Genomic DNA, 25,677 nt, shown 5'->3' with positions numbered 1-25,677 from the left:
TGATTCTGCAAAAAGTGAATGAACTAGTAATTCTGCCCAATTAAACATGCCATTGAGTAATTACTAATGATTACTTTAATTTAAAGGTATGCTGATTTACAGTGTATTTTCTGATACAATGAAATTCGATACTGAAGTACCCCTGCCTGTAAAAGCAAACTGGAAAGGAATTTGCCTCTCTCAAACGTGATATGTTGGTCAGAAACGTCCCTACTATTATCGTTTTTATGGGCAGTTGTTCAGGGGGGGTATTCCAGTCAGTGGGTTTAGTGAAAACTCTGAGTTAGTTAACTCAGAGTAAGTAGTAAGCCTCCTAATAGAAGGGCCTTATAGATTTGTTTTGCGAGGAGAATGAAGCCAAAGGTGTATACCCACTAGAGAGATTCGTTTATTTCAAAGAAACGGACACAACGTCCGTATCAACCAGGCCTGTTTACCTATGAGTTTTACTGTGCAACCAAAAGCAGTCGCTGATGCTTTGCAGAAATTACTGTTGAAATTTCTAAAGCTACCACCAAGCATACACGCCCATCAGAGAGCTGGTTTGTCGGAGCGCTGTGACGTTGAAAGCACTCGGTGTATCAGCGTGCAGTTTAACTACTCAGCACTGTCCGCGAACTGGAAGACTAGTAGTCCGGGAAGAGGGTTGAAGTGTTAAACTTCTGCCAGTCTTTTCGAAGTTTTGTGCATTCGTTTTGTTCAATGTTTTTTCTGGTATTCTCCAGAGCATATCATTCCTTTATTAAATCGGCGATAAAGAAACGCTGTCCTAACTCATCGCGGTAGCTTACCTGACGTGGAGATTCGTCTTAACGATAGCTTATTTAACTAGCTCTCCGCTAACGTTAGTTGGATGGGGTGGCTAGCTGATTAAATTTGTCGCTGACTCGGTTCGACATCTCTTATCATTCTTTTAAGTCTAAGTTCAAAGATTAATACGCGTTTTCGTTGCGAATGTGTAGGACCTAATAATTTAGCTTTTATCAGCGTGAAGCAGATTTCGCTGGAGGTGAAAACGGTTTTGTGCTGGTACAATGCTGGGAATCATGGCTGACCATCAAGGTAAAATTGACAAATGATTGAACCGTGCTTAAACATAACTTATGGAGAGATGAAAAGTTTTTGACGCATTTGGTTCAGTCAAACGTCTTCACAGACAACATCGTTGCTCGTTTTAACTCCTGTGGCGTGTTAGCTGGCGAGCTAATCTAACTTAGTATGATGTATGACTTCTTAGCGTTAGCTGGTTGGCGTCGTTCTGTTACTTTAGCTGGAACATAAAGGAAGAAGAATTCTTGTTGAGCAAAGACTGCGGCAGGAGTCATAAACATTATATTCGCAAGCAAACCAACGTCTTGTTCTCGGTTGTGAATTAGTGTGATTGTGAACAAATGCTCCGAAGGTATAAATCGCGGGGAACATGTGTTCATGTTAACGTGCTGGCTACACAAATTTACCGCTGCGCTGAAAGTAGCTAAAGTCAGCGTTGGGTTATACTAGTATTATTTAGCGAAAATTTACCAGTTTTGGTATCAAATGTGACATGAGCTCCAATGTGTTGGTTTCTTATTTAAGAGAATATCAGATAAGGTCATCCCCGCGCAGCGTCACGTTAACCCGCCCGCTAGCATTTACAGTTTGCTAACTTGACAGTTTGAATGAATTGCATTAACTTGCTAACTTGCTCTTGACCATTAAATTTGACATTATTGGTTTTTAATCATTATCCAATTTGTTTTCAGATACTGTGAGGACATGCAAAACGGAACCACTGGTAAGAACATGGTGTTCAGGGAACATGGAGCCATAAATTCAGTTTGTTAATGACATTATTAGCGAAAGACGGCTTAGCATGACTCGCGCTTGCTCTCTCCTATTAAGGGCATTTAAGCATGTGGTTAACCAGGTGAAGGAGACGGACAATGTGTAATGTTAGCAGTAGTCTTTTATTGAAAACTTGCGTGTTGTACACATTTAAATCTTGTTTAATTAGATGTAGCTGAATGTCCAACAATAATATTAACTGTTTCCGTCGATCTTTGCCGATGTTCTTTTTGAAATGCTTAAGTATATGTACTTATTTAAACACTCAAAGGGTTGGAACAGTTACGAATTATTTTGTTTGGGGAATTGTCAAAACAAAGTAATAAATACAAAACATGAAAAATAAATTATAAAAATAAACAAAAACGAAGAACAGCAGCAACCATTGTTAGGCGTATGTGTTTATATTTAACGCAGAACAGTGGGCTAGAGCTTGGAGCGCCGCAGAGCGAGTTTTAGTTCCTAATTTGTGACTGATGTGCGTTTAACATGAATGAAGGCAGTTTTCCTGTGTTACTAACTTAACTGTAATGACAGTGTGGTGTATGACTGGAGGTGGTTTTGTTTGTTGACAGCCCTCTGAGAGGAGAAAAAGGACAGTGGAAGACTTCAATAAGTTCTGCAGTTTTGTGCTTGCCTATGCCGGATACATCCCCCCTCCTAAAGAGGTAAGTCTCTGTCTCAACCCACGAGTCCTCCTTTTTTTTTTTTTTAACACATTTAATAAATGGGTCTGAAAACTGTGTATGAAGAGTGAGCACATCTGTACTTTAGAAACACGACAGTGAATCATTAGCTTAGAAAAGGCATCAGTGTCTAAGGCTGTGGTGAAAAGAACATGTATGTCATAGTCTTACAATGTTAAAAGCTGAAATAAAGAATTGAGTTGGTATGAAGGAAAAGCTTTCCTCAGGTTTTGTACCTGTATACCACACAGTGAGATTGTCTCAGGCTTTACCAGAGGGGTTGGTTCACTGGTGTGATGAAATGGGGTAGTTTTGCAATGCTGCCATTTTAACAAGGTTTATCCATGGACACAGATATCAGAACATGGCTCAGAGACTGGGCAATACACACATTAGAATCAGTGTGTCACAGTGTCTCCTCTGTGGTTAGACTGGCTTTCATTCTCACTCCTGTTCTCTGTAAATAGAATGTTGTGGCAGAAGAGATCTTATCACTAGGCTGCTCTGTGTTGACAGGCGTGGTGTGTCATTGACCAAGACAGCCAATGAGAAACCATCAGTCCAGTGGGTTATTCACCATTATTTGGCAGTTTTGCCTTTACGTTCAGGCGGCCGTAGAAGCGGTGTTGGACTTAAACGTGTCGTCTTCCTCCGCAGGAAAGCACCTGGTGTCCAGTCTCGCCCAGCTCTCCTCAGGGATCGGGCAGCCGTGCGGAGGTCTCTCTGGGAGGGGGCTGGCAGGGGGGGCACTCTGACCTCCGCACCATCCAAACCTTTGTCCAGAAGGCTGACGCGAACCGCAGATCAAAGACCTTCCAGAGCCACTCCAGCAGCTCCCTGCTGGACAGCACACACCTGCACCACTGCCACTCTCTCAGCAAGGCCGACCGCAAGAAAGACAAGAAGTGTAAACGCTCCTCTTTAGGTCGAGGAGAGTCCAGGCCGCGCATCAAACGCCGCAAGGTGCCAACGCCAGCCAAAGTAGGGCTGAAGAAACTGAAGAGCTTAGCCAAGAGTGAGAGGGACTGTCTAGAGGTCACCCTGCCCAGTGGGGCGGAGCTAATGACCCGGGCGGTGGAGGTGGGAGGGGCAGTGCTTAAGCTGGAGGCGGAGTCAAGCTCCAGTGAAGGCGAGATGTGGATTGCAGATGAAGATATCATGGTGGAGTCAGGTAAGAGTTCCTCTCCTCAGTGTCATCAGCACTAATGTGTGAGTGATGAAACTCATGACGGCCACCTCTCACACTGACCGTGGAGGTAACACCGTTCATAGTCAATATTAGCTCATGTCAGTGATGTTGGATTTGATTTATTCATTCATGTAGACTGACAGAGTCTGTAGTAATTTGCTGCAGTGTTAAGTGTTTGTGTATGTGCAGCCTGTGTGTGAATGTCAGATTGTGAAATGCTGCACTGATTAGCACAGTTTGCCAAGCGGAGTGGGTCTGCGGAGAGCGTAGAGCAGGGCTGGGTTTCCCCGGATGTTTAAAAGGGCTGAGCTCTGCTGAGGAAAGGGGTCCAGCAGTGCAGTCAGGGAAACCCACTTCCTCTCATCATATGTCATGCCTGTGTTCAGGTATACGCTGCCTAGCACACACACTTAACCACATACTCATTTTAACGTCTCTGTCAGATTGCGTGGGAGAGAGTCATAAAGCATGTAGAGTGCTTTGGTCCTGTCTGTGACTCTAGACTGGCTGTAAGTGATTAATGGGTCCAAGCAGCTTGTAGCTGTTAGGAATTTTTTTGACTGTTGGGGGGAAATACCGTTGAGGGGTATTTTACCCATTTACAGCGAAATGAGCAAAGCAGCGAGAGTCCCCTTTCTCATCGCTTACACGGTTAACCATCTCAAGACTGTAGTTTAAATGTTCCGGAAAAAATGTTGGCCTGTCACATCCCTAGGATGGTTTAGAGTTCAGAGATTGTTTGAAACCTCGTTTGTTTTTGTGAGAGAAATTGTACTGGTCACTGTTATTGGTTTTTGGTGCATCATTTTTGATTCCCATGAGAGGAATTAGCTGATACAAATTTAAATGGTATAAAAGGAAACTTAAGACCGAGAGAGGCTTGTTCAACACCTGGTGTAGTGCCCCAGCCCCCCCTGCCTGAGCCTGAGGGTGATGAAGCAGAGCCGTGCTGAGATGCCCATGTACTTGCCGTGTGTCACTAGGGTTTTTTCTGCTAGGGTTTGGGTTGGGGTCAAGGCCTGTCAGATGGGAAAAAACCAGTGCTGGTACCGAAAAGCTGGCACCGGCACTGGCATGGCACTGCAGAATTGCTGGTCCTAAAAGCTGGAACTGCTGACGTCAGTGGCTATGCAGATAAAAAATATGTGAGAACCAATCAGTTCAGCATTTGATGTGTTTGGTACGTGACGTTCTGTAGAGAGGCAGGAGTAACAAAAAAATTCTGACCAGGATGGCGGTAGGCTAAAGGCTGTATGTAGCATGAAAACATGTGCATGATTAAAAGATGTATGGGCAACCATTTGTGTCTACATCAGCACAGGCTGTTGTTCCCATGTTACATGAATGTAGTCAGACCCAGAGCCGTAGAAAAAACTCTCTCTCTCTCTCGGCTCTGGTTGGTGCAAACAGACCACTGTAGATCTTTATTTAAACACTCATTTAAACTTTTGAGTTAGGTGACAGGCTTACTATTTTTGTGAAATTCGCCCCCAGAGTGAAAAGTTATAGGGCAAAGTTCGTGAGGTGTTTTGCTACATGGAAGCCTAGTGTAAAAGTAAATTTATAAAAAGCAAGCAGATGTGTTCTGTCCGACAATTTTTTTCCCCACGGAAATTACCCAAACTTTCGCTATGTAGTGTTCAGTTCCCAAACCTGTGGAAATGCGGGCCGGTTCTCAAAAGGCACCAAGGCAGCACCGGCACCAGCACCAGCACCGTCCTAGTGGAAAAGAGCTATGTGAAACTACTCTAATTCTCTGTTTGTGTGTGTGTGTGTTGCAGGTGATGACTCTTGGGGTCTGGTGACGTGTTACTGTGGGAAACCGTTTGCTGGCCGTCCGATGATCGAGTGTAATGAATGTGGTGTGTGGGTGCATCTGTCCTGTGCCAGGATCAAAAAGGCCAATGTTCCCGATATTTTTTACTGTCACAAGTGCAGAGAGAACGGACAAGACCGGCGAAACATCCACAAGAGAGGCCACTGAGGTGACGCTGTGTGTGCATGTTAGAGACTCCCCCCCCCCCCCCCCCCCCCCCCCCTCTCTCCCCCCTCACATGGTCTGTGATGACGTTGTCCAGCCTGTGAAGACATGTAGTACCAGCCTCCACTCCGCCCTCGTCGCTGGAGCATCAGGGAGAGAACACGCCACGCTGTCCACCCTGGCCACACATAGAGGAGCAGTCCAAACCCCGTCAGATCTCATCACTCAAGTGGTTTTGTCCAACTCTTTCCACCTGACAGGGATGAGCAGCAGCCAATCCACAGTCACGCTATGTCAGGCTGGAGCCTATAGACAGCTTTCCTGATGTACTTCTCAGAAATGATTGGCTGTCAGTCTGTCTTCTCTGTTTTGCTGAGGATCTTGGTTGTGCTGTAACGGTGCTTGGTGTGGGCTCTGGGCTGGTAGGGACAGCAGCTGCCAAACACATGGATGTTGTGTTATTTGAGCTGGTGAATGTGGACGGCCTGGTGTGTGACAGACTTCACCCACTCCACAGACACACAGGAGGAGACACCCTGCCATTGTGACGGGCCAGAACACTGCTCTGTCTGCAGCATGTTTTGGGTCATGTCCCGTGCTGGTTCTGATCCAAAGCCTTTATTTATGTGTGGTTTTCATGCGATGAATGTTTTGGGTAGTGTTTGGCTCTGGCTCTGAGTCAGACTCTGGTGTGTGTGTGTGTTTGTGCGCATGCGTGTGTGTGTGTTTGTGCGCATGCGTGTGTGCGTGCGTGCGTGTGTGTGTGTGTGTGTGTGTGTGGTGAGGAGGCTCATGCTGATGGTACCCAGTCATAGTGCAGATTTCAAACTGAAAACACTTCTCAGTCTTCTTTTCGTCTGTGATTTAATTTATTCTTTGTTATTTTATGTCCTTTTTTTTTCATTTGGGGTATTTGATTCGCAAAAGTTTCTGTCCAATGGGTTGACCAGTTTCTGTTTTGTTTTCACTGAACACAGTTCTTCTGAGAGAAACGGTTTTTCCCTCACGTGTCGCAGGTTTGACTTTGGCCTTGTGCTGGGCTGTGTACAGGTCTGGCTCCCCTTCTTAATGTATATATGTGTACAGCTGTACTCAATATCAAATACCATAGGAAAGGAAAAACTCTATTTTAATGGAAAATGTTTTAATTTGGTAATTACACATTTAAAAAAATAAATTCTCTTTGAGAATCTCGACTTGTCTGGTTACATCTGTCTGTATTTGTGTTCTAGATTTGGTGAGTGTGTGTATGTGTTGTCGTTTTGGGGTGTGTGTGGGTTTAGGTGAGTGTGTGTGTGTGTATATATGAATGTGAGTTTGGTGTGTGTGGGTTTAGGTGAGTGTGTGTATATGAATGTGAGTTTGGTGTGTGTGTGGGTTTAGGTGAGTGTGTGTATATGAATGTGAGTTTGGTGTGTGTGTGGGTTTAGGTGAGTGTGTGTATATGAATGTGAGTTTGGTGTGTGTGTGGGTTTAGGTGAGTGTGTGTATATGAATGTGAGTTTGGTGTGTGTTTGGGTTTAGGTGAGTGTGTGTATATGAATGTGAGTTTGGTGTGTGTTTGGGTTTAGGTGAGTGTGTGTATATGAATGTGAGTTTGGTGTGTGTTTGGGTTTAGGTGAGTGTGTATATGAATGTGAGTTTGGTGTGTGTTTGGGTTTAGGTGAGTGTGTGTATATGAATGTGAGTTTGGTGTGTGTTTGGGTTTAGGTGAGTGTGTATATGAATGTGAGTTTGGTGTGTGTTTGGGTTTAACTGAGTGTGTATATGGATGTGGGTTTGTTGTCGTTTTGGGGTGTGTGTGGGTTTAGGTGAGTGTGTGTGTGTGTGTGTATATATATATATATGAATGTGAGTTTCGTGTGTGTGGGGGGAGGGGTTAGTTGAGTGTGTTTGGGTTTAACTGAGTGTGTATATGGATGTGGGTTTTTGGGAATGTGTGTGTGTGTGTATGTTTGTGGGTCTTGGTAAGTGTGTGTGGGGTTAGGTGTGTGTGTGGGTCATTCCGTGTCAGATCAGACAGAATCCAGGAAAGTGGTTGCAGCACCATCTCAGGTTTTGTTCAGAGTTTGACTATATAATGTTTGGGTCCCAGAACTAAGCCCTGTAAAAGTTTTCTCTTCTATTCCAATGTTTTTATATTGTTTTGACCCTTGATATTTTTCCATTTTTGTACGCTCAAAAACGCCTTATCTGGGAGGCCACGTTTGGGCATTAATATCTTGAAAAGTAGCGTGCTTAGCCTCACCAAACTTTGTGGGATGGAAGACAAACATGTTCTCAGTGTGACTGGACCATTAAAAGCCTGTACTGCATGCCTATTGATTTTCTATAATGTCCTAGATTTGGAAAAAAGGGTGAAATTCCTGAACGAGGGTGCTATTGCGGGGGTTATAAACCCATTTATGGCACCCAAATGGTATCAATCATTATTTTTTTCTTTTATCAGTTTTGTGCCAATATTTTGAGGTCTCTACCACTAATGGACAAGTTATTATGAATAAAACAAGTCACAGTAGCATTTTTCAGTCATTTTCATAAGAAATGGTGTGTGGGGGAGGTGGTAGGAACATGAAAATGTGGAAATAGTTTAATGTGTAGTCATTTAGTGCACAAAGTTCCAATGTCCCTCCATGTTCCCTTCATAGGTAAATGCACACAGTTAAAGGCCTTGTTTTACATCTAGGAGAAAAACGTCCATAATGAAGGAACTTATTATCTCACTAATGTGTGTCCCAGCCTCTGAAATATTGACGAGTAAAGATATGTATGTTTTCTATAGGCTCATTTTACTATGAGTCATTAATGCAAGCTATATGCTTGACTATCAGGCCCTCATTATAGAAACAGACATTAACTCTGATAGATGCTATATTCAGTGGAGTGGTTGCATTTTATATCCCATATTTACAAAAAGAACAAGATACTCAGAAAAAAATTTCAAATAACTTTTGAAAATGATGTGCAATGTAGCAAATTCATTCATTCATTCATTTCCTATGCTGCTTGTCCTGATTAGGGCCGCGGGAGGTGCTGCAGCCTATCCCAGTGCTCATTGGGTGAAAGGCAGGAAACACCCTGGACAGGTTCCCAGTCCATTGCAGATGTAGCAAATTATGTACTAGAAATTGCATACGATGAAAACTATTATCCTTTAACCACATAACTTGAACAACAGGACTGAACTGCGTACATGCTCGGTGTTTGCTTGATAAGCAGAATCCCCATGTTCCCTTATTCACTGACTGGTGGCTAGGAGGTGCTCAGACACCACTGCAGTATCTTCACCTGAGAGGGCTGTTTAGGACACCACTTACACCACAGATTTATCAAAATATTTCACCTGTTTTCACCTAACCAGAGACACAATTCCCATCCTAAATGCCCTCTATTCCAGCGAACATACTGAAAACGCGTTTATCTTTTATTTCTTACAGTTCCTATGACACAGGAATTCAATATTCATAGAGATACTGAGGCAAAAAATGTAATCCTTAAATGGATGTTTTTCTGCCATAGGTAAAATATCTCTCAGATCTGTGTCTATTTTTACACTAAGGAAAAACAGAAGGACATTGGCACTTTGTACCTTTAATAACCATACATTTATGGTTATTAAAGGTACATACATGTGAGTTTTGGTGAGAGTGTGTGTGGGTTGTGGTGTGTGTGTGTGTATGGATGTGGGTTTTGGTGAGTGTGTGTGTGTGTATGGATGTGGGTTGTGGTGTGTATGTGTGGGTTGGTAAAATGTAGTGTGAGAATCGTTATGTATTCGTTAACTGAAACAGGTCAGTGACAGTAGTTGTCCTCTGCAGGTGATCAGAACGTGGTCTCCACCATCTCAAATCAAGTCAATCGTCACATGTCTGCGTAGTGTAACTCAACATCCTCTCAAATCAAATCAATCAACACATGTCTGCGTGGTGTAACTCAACATCTTCTCAAATCAAATCAATCAACACATGTCTGCGTGGTGTAACTCAACATCTCAAATCAAATCAATTGACACATGTCTGCGTGGTGTAACTCAACATCTCAAATCAAATCAATCAACACATGTCTGCGTGGTGTAACTCAACATCTTCTCAAATCAAATCAATCGTCACATGTCTGCGTGGTGTAACTCAACATCTTCTCAAATCAAATCAATCAACACATGTCTGCGTGGTGTAACTCAACATCTTCTCAAATCAATCAACACATGTCTGCGTGGTGTAACTCAACATCCTCTCAAATCAAATCAATCAACACATGTCTGCGTGGTGTAACTCAACATCTTCTCAAATCAAATCAATCAACACATGTCTGCGTGGTGTAACTCAACATCTTCTCAAATCTGATGAGATCTCCTCAGGTTTGTTTTGGGAGCAGGTTTCTAGTGGAGCTTAAATCTGCAGTTGACAAGTTCCTCTGTTATAATCACTGTCATCACCAGTATTGGCCTCAGTTTGTAGTTATGTACTTCACAGTTTCTTATGATAAACTTGGCCCTAGCTCCACCAGCTTAACTGCCTATGTCTGTGACACACACAGCGCACATACGTGTGTACCTTAAATAACACAGTCACATGCACAAATGGAGACCATCCCTTTCCAAAGTCCACAACCTACCTGCCACCTGCCCTTTCACACACTCACATGAGAACAGTGGAAAATCTGTGGTGCTTTATATAGCAGGGCTGGTGAGGATGCGGCGTGTTAGAGCGAGCGGTCAGAGTGGTTAGAGCGTGCGGTCAGAGCGGTTAGAGCGTGCGGTCAGAGCGGTCACAGTGGTTAGAACGTGCAGTCAGAGCGGTTAGAGCGTGCGGTCAGAGCGGTTAGAGCGTGCGGTCAGAGTGGTTAGAGCGTGCGGTCAGAGTGGTCAGAGCGGTTAGAGCGTGCGGTCAGAGCGGTCACAGTGGTTAGAACGTGCGGTCAGAGTGGTTAGAGCGTGTGGTCAGAGCGGTTAGAGCGTGCGGTCAGAGCGGTTAGAGCGTGCGGTCAGAGCGGTCACAGTGGTCAGAGCAGTCAGGCTCCCAGCTGAAGTCTCCTCACACAGCAGAAAACAGAAAAGGTGAGTGTGTGTGAGAAGGCAGAGATGGACATGCAGAGCAAATTACTCTGGAGAAAAAAGGGTCAAACAGAATATTTTACGAGAATGTCTTCAGACGTCTCAAACAGTTATGTCTGTTAAATACGCGTTTTACAAGCTTGCACTGCACACAGTTGAGATCTTTCATCTTTCCTGTTCGTTTACGTTGTATTTTGCTGATTTTCAGCATCTCTTAACTCATCACACATAAATATATCATGTTTTCATATTTACTGTATACAATAACCTGTTTTAGGGACCTCTGCTCTTTACTCTTTACTTGTGTAAAACCCTTTGAACTCTCGCTGTTTGTGTTTTATGTGTTGTATTTCTGTTAGATCAGTGTGTGTGTGTGTTTGTGTTTTATGTGTTGTATTTCTGTTAGATCAGAGTGATTTGGAATTTATTTTAAAAAACAGAGAAAAGACAATTTTGAACAGGAAGGGACTAAAAAACAGGAACAAATGCAACATTATCATTTACAGATTTACAAACAAACTGTCATCAGTTATTAACGCTTAAACACACTGCAGCTGTCGTAAATCTTAATCTAAAGTGTGTGTGTGAGTGTGTGTGTGTGTGTGTGTGTGTGTGTGTCTGTGTGTGTGTGTGTGATTGTGTGTGTAAGTGTGTTTGTGTGTGATTGTGTGTGTAAGTGTGTGTGTGAGTGTGTGTGTGCAAAGTCCACACAGCAGTACTCTACGCTTTGGAAAACTGTCATATTTTCCGATATGACAGCAATATAAGTATGATAAGATCATATTTTCCAGTCTTTATGATAATCTGTGGGTGAGACAATAAGTTTTATACACTATACAATACATTGAGACTCAGGTGTTGTTCCACTCTTTCTCTCTTTTCTGCCAGGTGACCTTTCTCTTCTCTCATCATGGACAAGAGCCAAGCTCCAGCAGGGTTTGGCATGTCCAGTTTCCCGGCTTCTGTCCCACCGGGTCTGGAGTACCTCACACAGGTCGGCCCATAAACCAAACCGCTTAACAGAGAGAGAGAACGCAAGAGAAAAGTGTTTTTTAGCATTGAAAGTGAAGACTGTAAAAGTGTTATTTTAGTATTGAAACTGAAGACTGCAGAAGTCTTGTTTTAGTATTGAAACTGAAGAGTAGAAAAGGATAAGACATAACATATCCAGCTGATCACACAGAGAGGAAATGATAAGTGACTTAAAAAAAAATAGCACCAATGTGAATTATCAGTAGGAACAAAAACTCAGTTGAACTCCAACATATAATCAAGTTCAAGTTCAAGTCTCAAAGGGCTTTACAGGCCACAACAGTCAAATCAGAATATGACGGCACCCCCTGACTTAATCCTCATGGCAGGCAAGAAAAAACTCCCCAAAAACCCAAAAGGTAAATGGGAAAATGGGAGAAATCTTGAGAAGGACCACAGAGAGAGGAGACCCCTCCTTGGCCAGACAGGTGTGCAATAGGTGCCGACCTCGTGGGCAGTTACAATTGAAAGTAAATTGGAGCATGAACAAAGGGGATGGCGATGCAGACAGGAGGCTGACAGGGGGATGAAAGATGATAACACCAGGATGGATCGGTCCACAGGGCGAGAGGAGTCAGGATCACTGGTGTCTCAGGAGTAGCATGTGTGGCTCGACAGAGAGAGAGAGAGAGAAAGAAAGAGAGAGAGAGGGAGAGAGAGAGAGACACATTGTTAGATGTTCATTTCCACATAATGGTTAAGGTAAATATACATCGTGTGCCAAGTGCAGGCAGAGACTCCAGCAGGACTAGCTAGCACAGCATAGCTAAAAGGGAGAGCTAGAAGGTAATACGGACATGATGGCACTCTGGGACACAAGGCAGCCACCCACTCCACAGTCAACAAACCTGAGTGAACATGTTAGAGTGGGGGGGCGACAGCATCCAAACATCCCAGTTCACCAAACATCCTATGCCCGAGAACCCTCCAGATCTTCTCCTTTGCCTAGTAAAGAGCTGTTAGCAAAAGGCTTGGCTAAACAGATAAGTTTTCAGCCTTGACTTAAACATAGAGACTGTGTCTGAGTCTCGAACATTAATTGGGAGGCTATTCCATAACTGTGGGGCTCTGTAAGAGAAGGCTCTGCCCCCTGCTGTAGCCATCATAACTCAAGGTACCAACAAATAGCCTGCACCTTTTGATCTAAGTAGGCGTGGTGGATCATAAAAGACCAGGAGTTTGCGCAGGTACTGTGGCGCAAGACCATTTAATGCTCTATATGTTAATAGTAAGATTTTATAATCAATACGAGATTTGACTGGGAGCCAGTGCAGTGTGGATAAGATAGGGGTGATGTGATCATATCTTTTTGTTCTAGTAAGAACTCTGGCTGCTGCATTCTGGACTAACTGCAGCTTATTTATACACCTATTAGAACATCCAGACAGTAAGGCATTACAATAGTCTAACCTAGAGGTAATGAAAGCATGAGCCAATTTTTCAGCATCTTGAAATGACAATGCATTTCTTATCCTGTTAATATTTCTAAGATGAATGAAGGCTATCCTGGTAATATTATCTACATGAGCTTCAAATGAAAGACTGGGGTCAATAATTACACCAAGGTCTTTTACTGCCGCACCTGATGAAAGAGAGAGGCCATCCAGAGTAACTATGTGATCGGAAAGCTTACTCCTAGCTGCATGTGATCCTAGTACAACTACTTCTGCTTTTTCAGAGTTGAGTGAGAGGAAGTTAGTAAGCATCCAGTGCCTAATATCCTTTAGACATTCCCCAATTTTGTTAAGTTGGTGTCTCTCATACAACTGTGTGTCATCAGCAAGCTAATACCGTGTTTACAAATAACATTACCTGGAGGTAGCATATATAAAGAGAAAAGCAGTGGGCCTAAAACAGAACCTTGCAGGACTCCAAACTTTACCTCAGTATGTGCAGAGGACTCACCATTTACATCAACAAACTGATAACGATCAGTCAAGCAGGACCTAAGCCATAAGAGGGCCGTTCCCTTAACTCCAACAACAATTTCTAGTCTATCAAGGAGAATGGTATGATCAATGGTGTCAAAGGCTGCACTGAGGTCAAGCAACACAAGCAAGGAGACACAACCCTGATCAGAGGCTAACCCTCTACTAACCCTCTACTAACCCTCTGCTAACCGTCTGCTAACCCTCTACTAACCCTCGACTAACCCTCTACTAACCCTCTGCTAATCGTCTCCTAACCCTCTACTAACCCTCTACTTGCTTTCTCCGCCATCTTCATCTCTGTCCGTCTCTCTCTCTCATTACCACTCACACATGAACTCACCTCTCTGTCTCTCTCTCTGTCTGTCTCTCTCTCTCTCATTACCACTCACACATGAACTCACCTCTCTGTCTCTCTCTCTCTCTCTCATTACCACTCACTCATGAACTCACCTCTCTGTCTCTCTCTCTGTCTGTCTCTCACTCTCATTACCACTCACACATAAACTCATCTCTCTGTCTCTCTCACTGTCTGTCGCTCTCTCTCATTACCACTCACACATGAACTCACCTCTCTGTCTCTCTCTCTGTCTGTCTCTCTCTCTCATTACCACTCACACATAAACTCACCTCTCTGTCTCTCTCTGTACTCATAGATTGACCAGGTTCTCATTCACCAGAAGATTGAACTGCTGGAAGGTGAGACAGAGATTCACTCCTTCTCATCATACAGAATCATCTCAGTTGACAGAATTTTAACCCGTTTCTCTCTCTCTCTCTCTCTCTCTCTCTCTCTCTCTCTCTAGCCTTTATTGGCTTTGAGACAAGTAATCGGTATGAAGTAAAGAACAGTCTGGGCCAGATTGTCTTCAACGCTACAGAACAGAGTGACTGCTGCGTACGGAACTGCTGTGGCCCAAATCGCCGCTTCGAACTCACCATCCGAGACCTCCTCGATCAGGAGGTCATCCATCTCATTAAACCTTTTCGCTGTACCTCCTGCTGCTGCCCCTGCTTCCAGCAAGAGGTAATTAAACTCCACTCCAAAACCAAGAGAGAGAAAAGGTTAAATGACTGTGAGAAAAAAGTGTGTGTCTGTATAACTCCGTGTTTTTAAGAGGAAAGAGAGTGTAGTTTGACAGTGGTGTGAAAAAAGTGTGTGTGTGTGTATAACTCTGTGTTTTTAAGACGAAAGAGAGTGTAGTTTGACAGTGGTGTGAAAAAAGTGTGTGTGTGTGTATAACTCTGTGTTTTTAAGAGGAAAGAGAGTGTAGTTTGACAGTGGTGTGAAAAAAGTGTGTGTGTGTATAACTCTGTGTTTTTAAGACGAAAGAGAGTGTAGTTTGACAGTGGTGTGAAAAAAGTGTGTGTGTGTATAACTCTGTGTTTTTAAGAGGAAAGAGAGTGTAGTGTGACAGTGGTGTGAAAAAAGTGTGTGTGTGTATAACTCTGTGTTTTTAAGAGGAAAGAGAGTGTAGTTTGACAGTGGTGTGAAAAAAGTGTGTGTGTGTATAACTCTGTGTTTTTAAGACGAAAGAGAGTGTAGTTTGACAGTGGTGTGAAAAAAGTGTGTGTGTGTGTATAACTCTGTGTTTTTAAGAGGAAAGAGAGTGTAGTTTGACAGTGGTGTGAAAAAAGTGTGTGTGTGTATAACTCTGTGTTTTTAAGAGGAAAGAGAGTGTAGTGTGACAGTGGTGTGAAAAAAGTGTGTGTGTGTATAACTCTGTGTTTTTAAGACGAAAGAGAGTGTAGTGTGACAGTGGTGTGAAAAAAGTGTGTGTGTGTATAACTCTGTGTTTTTAAGAGGAAAGAGAGTGTAGTGTGACAGTGGTGTGAAAAAAGTGTGTGTGTGTATAACTCTGTGTTTTTAAGAGGAAAGAGAGTGTAGTTTGACAGTGGTGTGTTCACTGGTCTCTCAGCCTTTGCACTGAAATCGACTCTGAGAGTACTCACACACTGCTCTGTGTCTCTACCCAGGACACTAACAACACAGTACTTAACATGGTGAATGCTACTTAACATAGTGAATATCATACAATATAGTGAATGTTACTTACTATAGTGAATGTTATTTAACATAGTAAATGTTATATAAGATAGTAAATGTTATTTAACATGGTGAATGTTATTTAATATAATGGACCATTAGTCAAATGAAGTTAACAAAGGTAGAGAAGTTTCTCTACAGGTCCACTGCTGTGTTAATATCCACATGTCCAGACTCAGTGTTTTCATTCGCTGTAGATGGAAGTGCAGGCCCCACAGGGAAACACTTTGGGATATGTGATCCAGGACTGGCACCCGTTTCTGCCCAAATTCTCCATCCTAGGGCCATCCAAAGAGCCACTGCTGAGGATCATGGGCCCTGTGTGTACCATCGCCTGCTGCAGTGATGTCAGCTTCCAGGTCTGTATGAGAAAGCAGAAGACTTCATGTCCATGAGAAAGCAGGAGACTTCATGTCCATGAGAAAGCAGAAGACTTCATGTCCATGAGAAAGAGGGTTTTATTTAGCTGTAAGTGGGGAGCCTTAATGCACTCAAACTACACTGACATCATAGGTTTGAGTCTTTTACTGTAACCACCAATTTTCTAACTACATTGACATCATGGGTTTGAGTCTTTTACTGTAACCACCAATGTTCTAAGAGGCCACCTGGACAGGGTCACCTATCACACACTTCACTGACTCTAGACATCAGTGGTTCACCTGCACAGTTGCATGGACACACAGCACACTCCTGTGGAGAAGCCTTTAAAAGGAGGTGTGGCTGACTTGGCGTGTGTCTTAGAATGTGTGCACCACCCCTGTGGTGTAGTCCATGTTAGAGACATCTAACAGGGACGAAATGGGACATCCAAATTGTTAGAAAATGTTTAAAAGTAGAGCCTGACTGATACAGGATTTTTCAGACCAATACCAATTTCGATATCTGATGATTTAAAAATCCGAAAATGATATATCAGCCATTATTCTTTCTTTCTTTTTTTTCAGAACCACACAACATAAACAAAGATTTTCCCTAACATTTGTTATGTGTAGTTATGTAAGAGTACTCACCAAGATAACATGACATTATGCAGTTTAAAAATACACTTGTTTTATTGTCATAAACAGTACTTTGAACAAAAGTACAACAAAATATATTAAAGTTTTGATAAATAATACAGTAAACTGATACAGAGACCTAGAGTACACACTGCTGTTGAATATGCGTCTAGTACTACATGACTGGAGTCATGTCATATCGAGGACTTTGGGTTTCAGACTACTCGTTTGAAAGAGAAGCTAGATAATTTTGTTTGGCTACCAAGCCATGTTAGATACCTGTTCGGCGCACGTTTATTTACGTGTCCCCTCTGATTTAATCATTTCCAATTCACCGACTGTAACTACAGATATGCGAGTCACAGATATATTTACCATTGCCTCATTCAGGCAGAATAAGCGAAACTCTACAGTTTAATAGTTCACAAGCGTTAGCGGTCTTCCACTGATAAACATGGCATTAGCTTTCTTTGTAACCTAATTTAGCAGTGGACAGTGTTATAAGCTACTGTGAGCGATGTTGCCAGAGAAGTTTTAGAAGTGAAGAGGGAGAAATAACAGGACCGTTGTTTGTTTACTCGCTAGAACTGCTGCACTGTTTCATAAATAAACCTACAATCAAGTTTGTCAACAGCACAGTCTACACCACTCAACCACTGTACCGTTGTAATTTTGATGTTTGACTGACTGTATCGGCTTTCACGTCACTGCAGCAAAACCAGGCATGGCTGACATGAATGTCACAACATGGTTGAAGTATCCTCCGTCTCTTTTTAATTGTCAGTAATCGACTGTTATAAACGCCGATTCCGATTTATGTGCAATTCGCTCATATTGGCTGCTAAAATCGGCACGCCAATTTATCGGTCAGGCTCTATTTAAAAGTACAAAAAAGAGACACTACAGCTTCGACCCGTTAATTCCTGGGCTGTTTTCATAACCTCTAACCTTGCCTGTCTTGGTGGGTCATCTCTGGTCTGGTTTCTCCTACGTGCTATAGATTCTGGGGAAGGATGAACAGCAGATCGGCAGCATCACTAAACAGTGGAGTGGATGTCTGAAAGAGGCCTTGCTGGACACAGATAACTTTGGCGTCCAGTTTCCCCTTGACCTGGACGTGAAAATGAAGGCTGTTCTGGTGGGCGCGTGCTTCCTTATTGTGAGTGATGACGATGACGATGACGACAACGAGGAGGATGATGATGATGATGATGATGGTGATTTTGATGATGATGGTGATGATGGTGATGATGATGGTGATGATGGTGATTTTGATGGTGATGATGATTTTGATGATGGTGATGATGATGGTGATGATGGTGATGATGATGGTGATGATGATGATGATGATGGTGATGATGATGATGATGGTGATGATGATGGTGATAATGATTTTGATGATTTTGATGATGGTGATGATGATGATGATGATGATGATGATGGTGATGATGATGATGGTGATGATGATTTTGATGATGATGGTGATGGTGATGATGATGATTTTGATGATGGTGATGGTGCTGATGATTATGATGATGATGATGATGGTAACAGTGGTGGAGATAGTGATGATGAAGATCAGGTTGTACGTTTTTTTATCTTTCAGGACTTCATGTTCTTTGAGAAAGTGGGTAAATCTGGACAGCGATGCTCTGTGTTTTTCTGAAGTCAACAAGGGAGGGAGAGGGGGAGACAGAACGTCCTGTTTCCTCAGACGGAAATGATCGCGGTGAACTCCTGTTCCTCAGACGTAACATCTGACATCTGAAATAAACATAAGCTGATTATTTGTATTCGTAAGATGTGACATTCATAGATGAGTATGATTCTGTGCATATCTTTAATCCATGTACTGACAAACATCTACTTGAAGGACTCTGAACTGAGACGCGTAATGAGAGAGGGAGAAAGTCACTGTGAGAGATAAAGATGAGATTACTGTAAAAATTAAAATGCTCTGATATAAGGGATATCTATTCATTATTACTGGTTGATTCATTAACTGTAAAAGTTAAAATGCTCTGATATAAGGGATATCTATTCATTATTACTGGTTGATTCATTTACTGGTGATGAACTCATGATACTTTGATCGTTATTAACATTGGTATTAATAATCTGTTAGGCTGTTAAAAGGCTGTTAGTTTATGTCTACAGACCTGTGAGTTCAATGTTATGTAGTTAGTTCGGCAATAATGATAAAGTAATAATATATGACTGTGATTATAGATATACGTACACAGGCGTATAAATCCAGACATGGTCTTTTACTCTTGGCTTTAAATGATAACAGGAGGAGAAAGAGGAAATACACACAGCACTGTGCTCATACTCAGACTGAACATAAAGTATATATAAGACTATATAAGACTCTCAAATCAAGATCAAAGACCAAATCTCCGTGATCACACACACACACTTTGAGCAGTGAATTTGACCTCTGCATTTAACCCATCCACACACACTAATAGTGAACACACACAACCACTAGGCACAGGAGCAGTGGGCAGCTCACCTGCGTCCAGGGGGCAGTTGGGGGGTTAAGTGCCTTGCCCAAGAGTTCTTCAGCTGTGGATGTTTTTCTGCCAGTCCTGGAAATCAAACCAGTGACCTAACCCTTAAGCCATGGGCAGAACGCAAGAAACAAGTGTGATATTTACAAAATAAAAGCAAAAGAAACAAGAAACAAGTGTGATATTTACAAAATAAAAGCAGAAGAAACAAGTGTGATATTTACAAAATAAAAACAAAAGAAACAAGAAACACGTGTGATATTTACAAAATAAAAGCAAAAGTGAAATGATTTGCCAGTGGAATATAAACCCAGTCTACACACAGAGGGAATAAGTTATAAACCGAGTTTACACACAGAGGGAATAAGTTATAAACCCAGTTTACACACAGAGGGAGTAAGTTATAAACCCAGTTTACACACAGAGGGAATAAGTTATAAACCCAGTTTACACACAGAGGGAATAAGTTATGAACCCAGTTTACACACAGAGGGAGTAAGTTATGAACCCAGTTTACACACAGAGGGAGTAAGTTATAAACCCAGTTTACACACAGAGGGATTAAATTATGAACCCAGTTTACACACAGAGGGAGTAAATTATGAACCCAGTTTACACACAGAGGGAGTAAGTTATAAACCCAGTCTACACACAGAGGGAATAAGTTATAAACCCAGTTTACACACAGAGGGAATAAGTTATGAACCCAGTTTACACACAGAGGGAGTAAGTTATGAACCCAGTTTACACACAGAGGGAGTAAGTTATAAACCCAGTTTACACACAGAGGGAGTAAATTATGAACCCAGTTTACACACAGAGTAAATTATGAACCCAGTTTACACACAGAGGGAGTAAGTTATGAACCCAGTTTACACACAGAGGGAGTAAATTATGAACCCAGTTTACACACAGAGGGATTAAATTATGAACCCAGTTTACACACAGAGGGAGTAAATTATGAACCCAGTTTACACACAGAGGGAGTAAATTATGAACCCAGTTTACCTGTTTGCTGATCATGCCCATAGATGGCCTCAGGGATCTGGACACACTGAATATACACATTTTTCAAAATGCCTGGAGACACACGGAGCGGATGTGTCCACAGACGTGCCCTGTCTGAGGATGTCTGACTCACTGCACTATAATGTTTTACATTCTGATTCACTGCACTATAATGTTTTACATTCTGATTCACTGCACTCTAATGTTTTACATTCTGATTCACTGCACTATAATGTTTTACATTCTGACTCACTGCACTATAATGTTTTACATTCTGACTCACTGCACTATAATGTTTTACATTCTGATTCACTGCACTATAATGTTTTACATTCTGATTCACTGCACTATAATGTTTTACATTCTAACTCACTGCACTATAATGTTTTACATTCTGATTCACTGCACTATAATGTTTTACATTCTGACTCACTGCACTATAATGTTTTACATTCTGATTCACTGCACTATAATGTTTTACATTCTGACTCACTGCACTATAATGTTTTACATTCTGACTCACTGCACTATAATGTTTTACATTCTGACTCACTGCACTATAATGTTTTACATTCTGATTCACTGCACTATAATGTTTTACATTCTGATTCACTGCACTATAATGTTTTACATTCTGACTCACTGCACTATAATGTTTTACATTCTGACTCACTGCACTATAATGTTTTACATTCTGACTCACTGCACTATAATGTTTTACATTCTGATTCACTGCACTATAATGTTTTACATTCTGACTCACTGCACTATAATGTTTTACATTCTGATTCACTGCACTATAATGTTTTACATTCTGACTCACTGCACTATAATGTTTTACATTCTGATTCACTGCACTATAATGTTTTACATTCTGACTCACTGCACTATAATGTTTTACATTCTGACTCACTGCACTATAATGTTTTACATTCTGATTCACTGCACTATAATGTTTTACATTCTGATTCACTGCACTATAATGTTTTACATTCTGATTCACTGCACTATAATGTTTTACATTCTGACTCACTGCACTATAATGTTTTACATTCTATTCCAGAAAGCGGGTTTAGTGAAAACTCAGTGTTAGTTAACTCAGAGTGAGTAGTAAACCTCCTAGTAGAAGAAACCTATGGCTTCATTCTCCTAGCAAAACAAAGCCATAGTGTTCTTCTATTAGGAAGTTTACTACTTGCTCTGAGTTAACTTCGAATTTTCACTAAACCCGCTTTCTGGATTACCACCCAGGAGTAACTTCCTGATTAACCTGTACTACGAAAGATGGATGAGTTTTACTCGAGGTATGCTGTCATGGCAATTTACGCTGCGTCTCTAAACTGCTCCGAGCAGGTTAACTTTGTGGTTAATTCAATGTTACCTATATAAGCACATCTGTTGTGCTCCCTGGCCATTTGAGCGTTGTAAAGATCAAAGAGGCTTTTTATGCGATCGCTGGTATTTCACAATATAAAAATACTTGGCCTGTTTTTAATATGCAGGGGCTACGCCTATATACAGAGCACATTTTTTCCATAGGAATCCCGAGGGTGATTGGTTTGACTGACTGTACTCAGATCCCCATTAGAGCGCCCCTGGGAGAATATGAGGGGGACTATGTGAATAGGATGTCATTTCACAGCATCAGTGTGCAGGCATTTCATCATATCGTATTTATTTTCTCCTTAACACTTCTACTTATAGTCCAGACAATTAAAGACACATTAGGTGGTGATTTAGGTGTTAAAATGGCCTGAAATCCTTTGTCAGATGACATGTGATCACCATTTAATGGTGACCAGTCTGGAGGCCACGTGACCTGGGTCAGTGCACGATTCCCGTATTCTTTGGGAATCCACTCTTGGTCAGAGATTTGAACAAGGTAAGACAACGACCACTCTATAGTTCACACATCATGTTGCACTGCGACAGCTTTGATAGTTCAAAGGGCGTTTTGATGGCCTGCTGCTTGGGACCGAAGTTACCCATGTCTTCGTTACCTGATGACCCCCCTATCCTGATGACCCCCCCTATCCTGATGACCCCCCTATCCTGACCCACAATCAAGGCAGCGTGGCTCACAGTAACACAAGGTTCAGGACAGAGATGACCTCTGGGGTCACGGTTTGCTTGTATGCAAGGCTTGCGGGTGTGTATGGAGCTGGCATGTGAGGTGGCGGCAGCTTGTGTGGTTCTCCATAACATCACCACCATTAGAAAAGGAAGAGCACCATGCCAACCACCCATGCCACCTGATATAGTGGAGTTAGATGGTGGAAACGTACTGATCAAAGGGTGGCCAATGTGTAGCAATACCTTTTTGTCATGTTCCAGTTTCTCTGTTTCCAGTTTTAGTTTATTTGTAACATTTTCTTCTCGTAGTCGAGCTCAAGCATTCGCTTACAGAGCGACTGCACATTGTCAGATTCAGGCTGAGCAGCAAAACACACTGAGAGAATGAACACGGCACACAGGATTCTGCATCATTAGTGTTACATATGGTTGGTGTGAATAATCCTTTTAATAGCAAAGGAAAAGCTGCCCTCTGGGTTCTCTGAGAGGCCTGAGAGGAGGCAGCCATGGGTGGGGAGAGTGGTTGATTTAGCTCCTCCTGAAAGACAATAATGCGATTGCCAACTGCTTTGTTCTCTTGAAGGTTCATTCTCATTCAATACATGTATGACTGGAAATATCAGCTCATGACAGTTTGCCATACATAGCCTAGTATTAGCCTATGTTAGTCACTGTTAAATAGACATAAAAGTACCAATGATGAAATGGGTCAGCCTGGATGTGTGTGTCAGACATGACTCACCTCACCCAAGTCCTCCAGAAAAAAAAAATTAAAGCTGTTAAGATGTCAAGATCTAAGCATTGATATATCCAGAGAACTCCTCAGTTATTTCCACACTTATCTCTACCTGAGAGTCAGATGAGGGGCATGCTGGTGGCTGGAGCAGATCAGTAGTATCCCCCTCAACTGTACATAAGACAGGCATGTGAACTACATAAAGTTATCTTAAACTGGGCAGTCAAAACAACTGATATATTACCCTGTACATAAAGGGTGGACATTGAGCTGCCACCAGGGTTAGAACTGACTGGTCCCTCTGACCCCCTCCACTGTAGGCCTTCCTCTATTGTTTGCTATAGCCAACTCCTCTGCCTGTGAAAATGTAGCAGTTTTCACCATTTCTGCCCTTTCTCTGTTTGCTGTGAACCCATGAACAGGCTATGATAAGTGTAGGCTACGCACCACATCTGTACTCAGTATTAATGATAAGAACTATTAATACACACCATTTGATAGAATATTTTTTATATTTCATTTTTATATTTCATATATTATATGATCAATACACGACATTATATCGTACAAACGCGCAGTGTAAAATCCCAAATGATTCCCAATGTAATCATCATCAGTAATAATACCACAGATAGACGATGTCCCTCATCACTTATTATATACATGGTATAAAATAATCAGACTAAGATTTACCCGCGCAAACCGACTGTTCTTGTTTTACTCTCGCTCATTCTATCTTTAGTCTGTAGTTAAGTGGTTTCTCCAGGGCAGTTTCTGATTGGTCTTGGAAGGTTTGAAACTATCTGCCAGTAGCAACAACAGTTACTGGATTTAAATAATGAATTGACCTTTAATGGTTGTTCTTTTGATCGGATGAAATATGTTGACGTTACCTGTTCGAATGATAAGACCCTGCAGCCGTTGTGTTCACCTTGTAGCGCGTGTTGGGAGGGTCCCGGCCTCTTCTCTGCATGAGTGTAATCACTGGCGGGACTTTAACCTCGGAGTTTCAGTACAAATAGCACGGCTGTCCCGAAGTTGTACATGTAACTGAAACCATCGGGTAGACGTGATTACTGTGAAACATACAGAGCAATATCTTACTTTCTATTGAATTACAGTTTTGGAATATGTTATGATGCAGAGCTGATGCTAACTATGATGCTAACTAGAATAATCCCTAAAATTGTGGAAGAAAACATTACATGCACTGCAATACTTAGAAATAATTCATCCACTGAAAAACAAAACAGAACAGAAAAAACAAAACAAGACAAAACAAAACTCATGTCTCCACTCCACTGTGTGACATATTAGAATAATCATTGTGTGATTATTACATACGCGGAGTTTGCGGCAAGGCACCCCCCCCCCCCAAATATGTCACTACACTGTGTCTAAAATAGGTCCAATAAAATATTTCTTGTGTGCATATATATATGTGTGTATGTATATACACACACACACACACATATATATATATATATATCGGCCCTCCGGACTCAACCAACCGCGGATCGAAAATATTCGGGGAAAAAAATCCAGAAAGTTGCATAAGGAACTATGTATTTATTCCATGTATTACACAGCTTTGTTGAATACTCGATTCTGATTGGTCAGTTACGGCATTCTAGGGTCTGTTATTTGTGAATAGCAAAACATTGCAATGAATATATTAGGATAATCACTGTGTAATATATTAGAGTAATCCCTGTGTGATATATTAGAGTAATCCCTGTGTGATATATTAGAGTAATCCCTGTGTGACATATTAGAGTAATCCCTGTGTGATATATTAGAGTAATCCCTGTGTGATATATTAGAGTAATCCCTGTGTGATATATTAGAGTAATCCCTGTGTGATATATTAGAGTAATCCCTGTGTGACATATTAGAGTAATCCCTGTGTGATATATTAGAGTAATCCCTGTGTAATATATTAGAGTAATCCCTGTGTGATATATTAGAGTAATCCCTGTGTGATATATTAGAGTAATCCCTGTGTGACATATTAGAGTAATCCCTGTGTGACATATTAGAGTAATCCCTGTGTGATATATTAGAGTAATCCCTGTGTGATATATTAGAGTAATCCCTGTGTGATATATTAGGATAAATTTCAATTTGAGGTGCCTGAAGCAGTGGTGACAAAATAACCGACATTATTGTTTTGAACTGTTAATGTCAAAGCAGTAACAGCGTAAAGCCAGTGCTGAAACCTCAGTAAACTTAATCTGCTCACTACAAAGAAATCCGACCGTGAATAAACGTCAGAGTCTGCTTCTCCACGGCAGCTGAATGTTCTATGGAATACTCTGCTGGTTCTCATCTTTCTTTTTTTTCTTTATGCTACCACAAGTCAGCGTGCACCTGTCCCCACAGCTGTGGGTTGGATTCCTGACCAATCTCTGTCCAAGAACCACATTCACTACATTGACCTCTACCTGTGAACAGACCAGAGAGCTACTGTGGGTAATAGCACCATCTACATGTATAAATGACTTATCTCCTCTTCATCATGTACATCCTCTTCCTCAGGTATAGTGGCTGAGTTTCTGCAGCAGTACGCCGGCCTGATCCCGGTCCACGTGGACGAGGTGGTGGAC

At 41.8% G+C, this 25,677-nt stretch overlaps 2 protein-coding genes across 2 annotated transcripts; both read left to right on the top strand.

The window, feature by feature from the left end:
• The first annotated feature begins 903 nt into the window (after positions 1 to 903).
• LOC115828797 (PHD finger protein 23B-like) lies at positions 904 to 5,708 on the top strand. Its single transcript, XM_030792893.1, has 7 exons — positions 904 to 1,062; positions 1,743 to 1,774; positions 2,400 to 2,492; positions 2,599 to 2,608; positions 3,061 to 3,074; positions 3,168 to 3,681; positions 5,481 to 5,708. Exons 1-7 carry the CDS (start codon positions 1,035 to 1,037, stop codon positions 5,681 to 5,683), a joined length of 894 nt encoding a protein of 297 aa, XP_030648753.1. The 5' UTR covers positions 904 to 1,034; the 3' UTR covers positions 5,684 to 5,708.
• Positions 5,709 to 11,643: 5,935 nt separating this feature from the next.
• On the top strand, positions 11,644 to 18,407 carry plscr3a (phospholipid scramblase 3a). The gene is made up of 6 exons (XM_030792892.1): positions 11,644 to 11,727; positions 14,350 to 14,392; positions 14,500 to 14,720; positions 15,938 to 16,099; positions 17,742 to 17,900; positions 18,348 to 18,407. The coding sequence occupies exons 1-6, from the start codon at positions 11,644 to 11,646 to the stop codon at positions 18,405 to 18,407; spliced, it is 729 nt and encodes a 242-aa protein (XP_030648752.1).
• The last annotated feature ends 7,270 nt before the right edge of the window (positions 18,408 to 25,677 follow it).

The sequence above is a fragment of the Chanos chanos genome, chromosome 15, assembly GCF_902362185.1.
Source record: "Chanos chanos chromosome 15, fChaCha1.1, whole genome shotgun sequence".
Lineage (NCBI taxonomy): Eukaryota > Metazoa > Chordata > Actinopteri > Gonorynchiformes > Chanidae > Chanos > Chanos chanos.
The sequence above is the reverse complement of the archived record's forward strand: the minus strand, read 5'-3'. Positions and strand labels throughout refer to the sequence as shown.

What these genes read in the sequence shown, in the direction of transcription:
- LOC115828797 (XM_030792893.1), top strand. Translation starts at nt 1,035, where the DNA reads ATGCTGGGAATCATGGCTGACCATCAAG. An exon ending in CATGCAAAACGGAACCACTG is followed by an intron (nt 1,775 to 2,399) that starts GTAAGAACATGG and finishes GTTTGTTGACAG; the next exon opens with CCCTCTGAGAGGAGAAAAAG. An exon ending in AGATATCATGGTGGAGTCAG is followed by an intron (nt 3,682 to 5,480) that starts GTAAGAGTTCCT and finishes TGTGTGTTGCAG; the next exon opens with GTGATGACTCTTGGGGTCTG.
- plscr3a (XM_030792892.1), top strand. Translation starts at nt 11,644, where the DNA reads ATGGACAAGAGCCAAGCTCCAGCAGGGTTTGGCATGTCCAGTTTCCCG. An exon ending in GAAGATTGAACTGCTGGAAG is followed by an intron (nt 14,393 to 14,499) that starts GTGAGACAGAGA and finishes CTCTCTCTCTAG; the next exon opens with CCTTTATTGGCTTTGAGACA. An exon ending in TGGGCGCGTGCTTCCTTATT is followed by an intron (nt 17,901 to 18,347) that starts GTGAGTGATGAC and finishes TTTATCTTTCAG; the next exon opens with GACTTCATGTTCTTTGAGAA.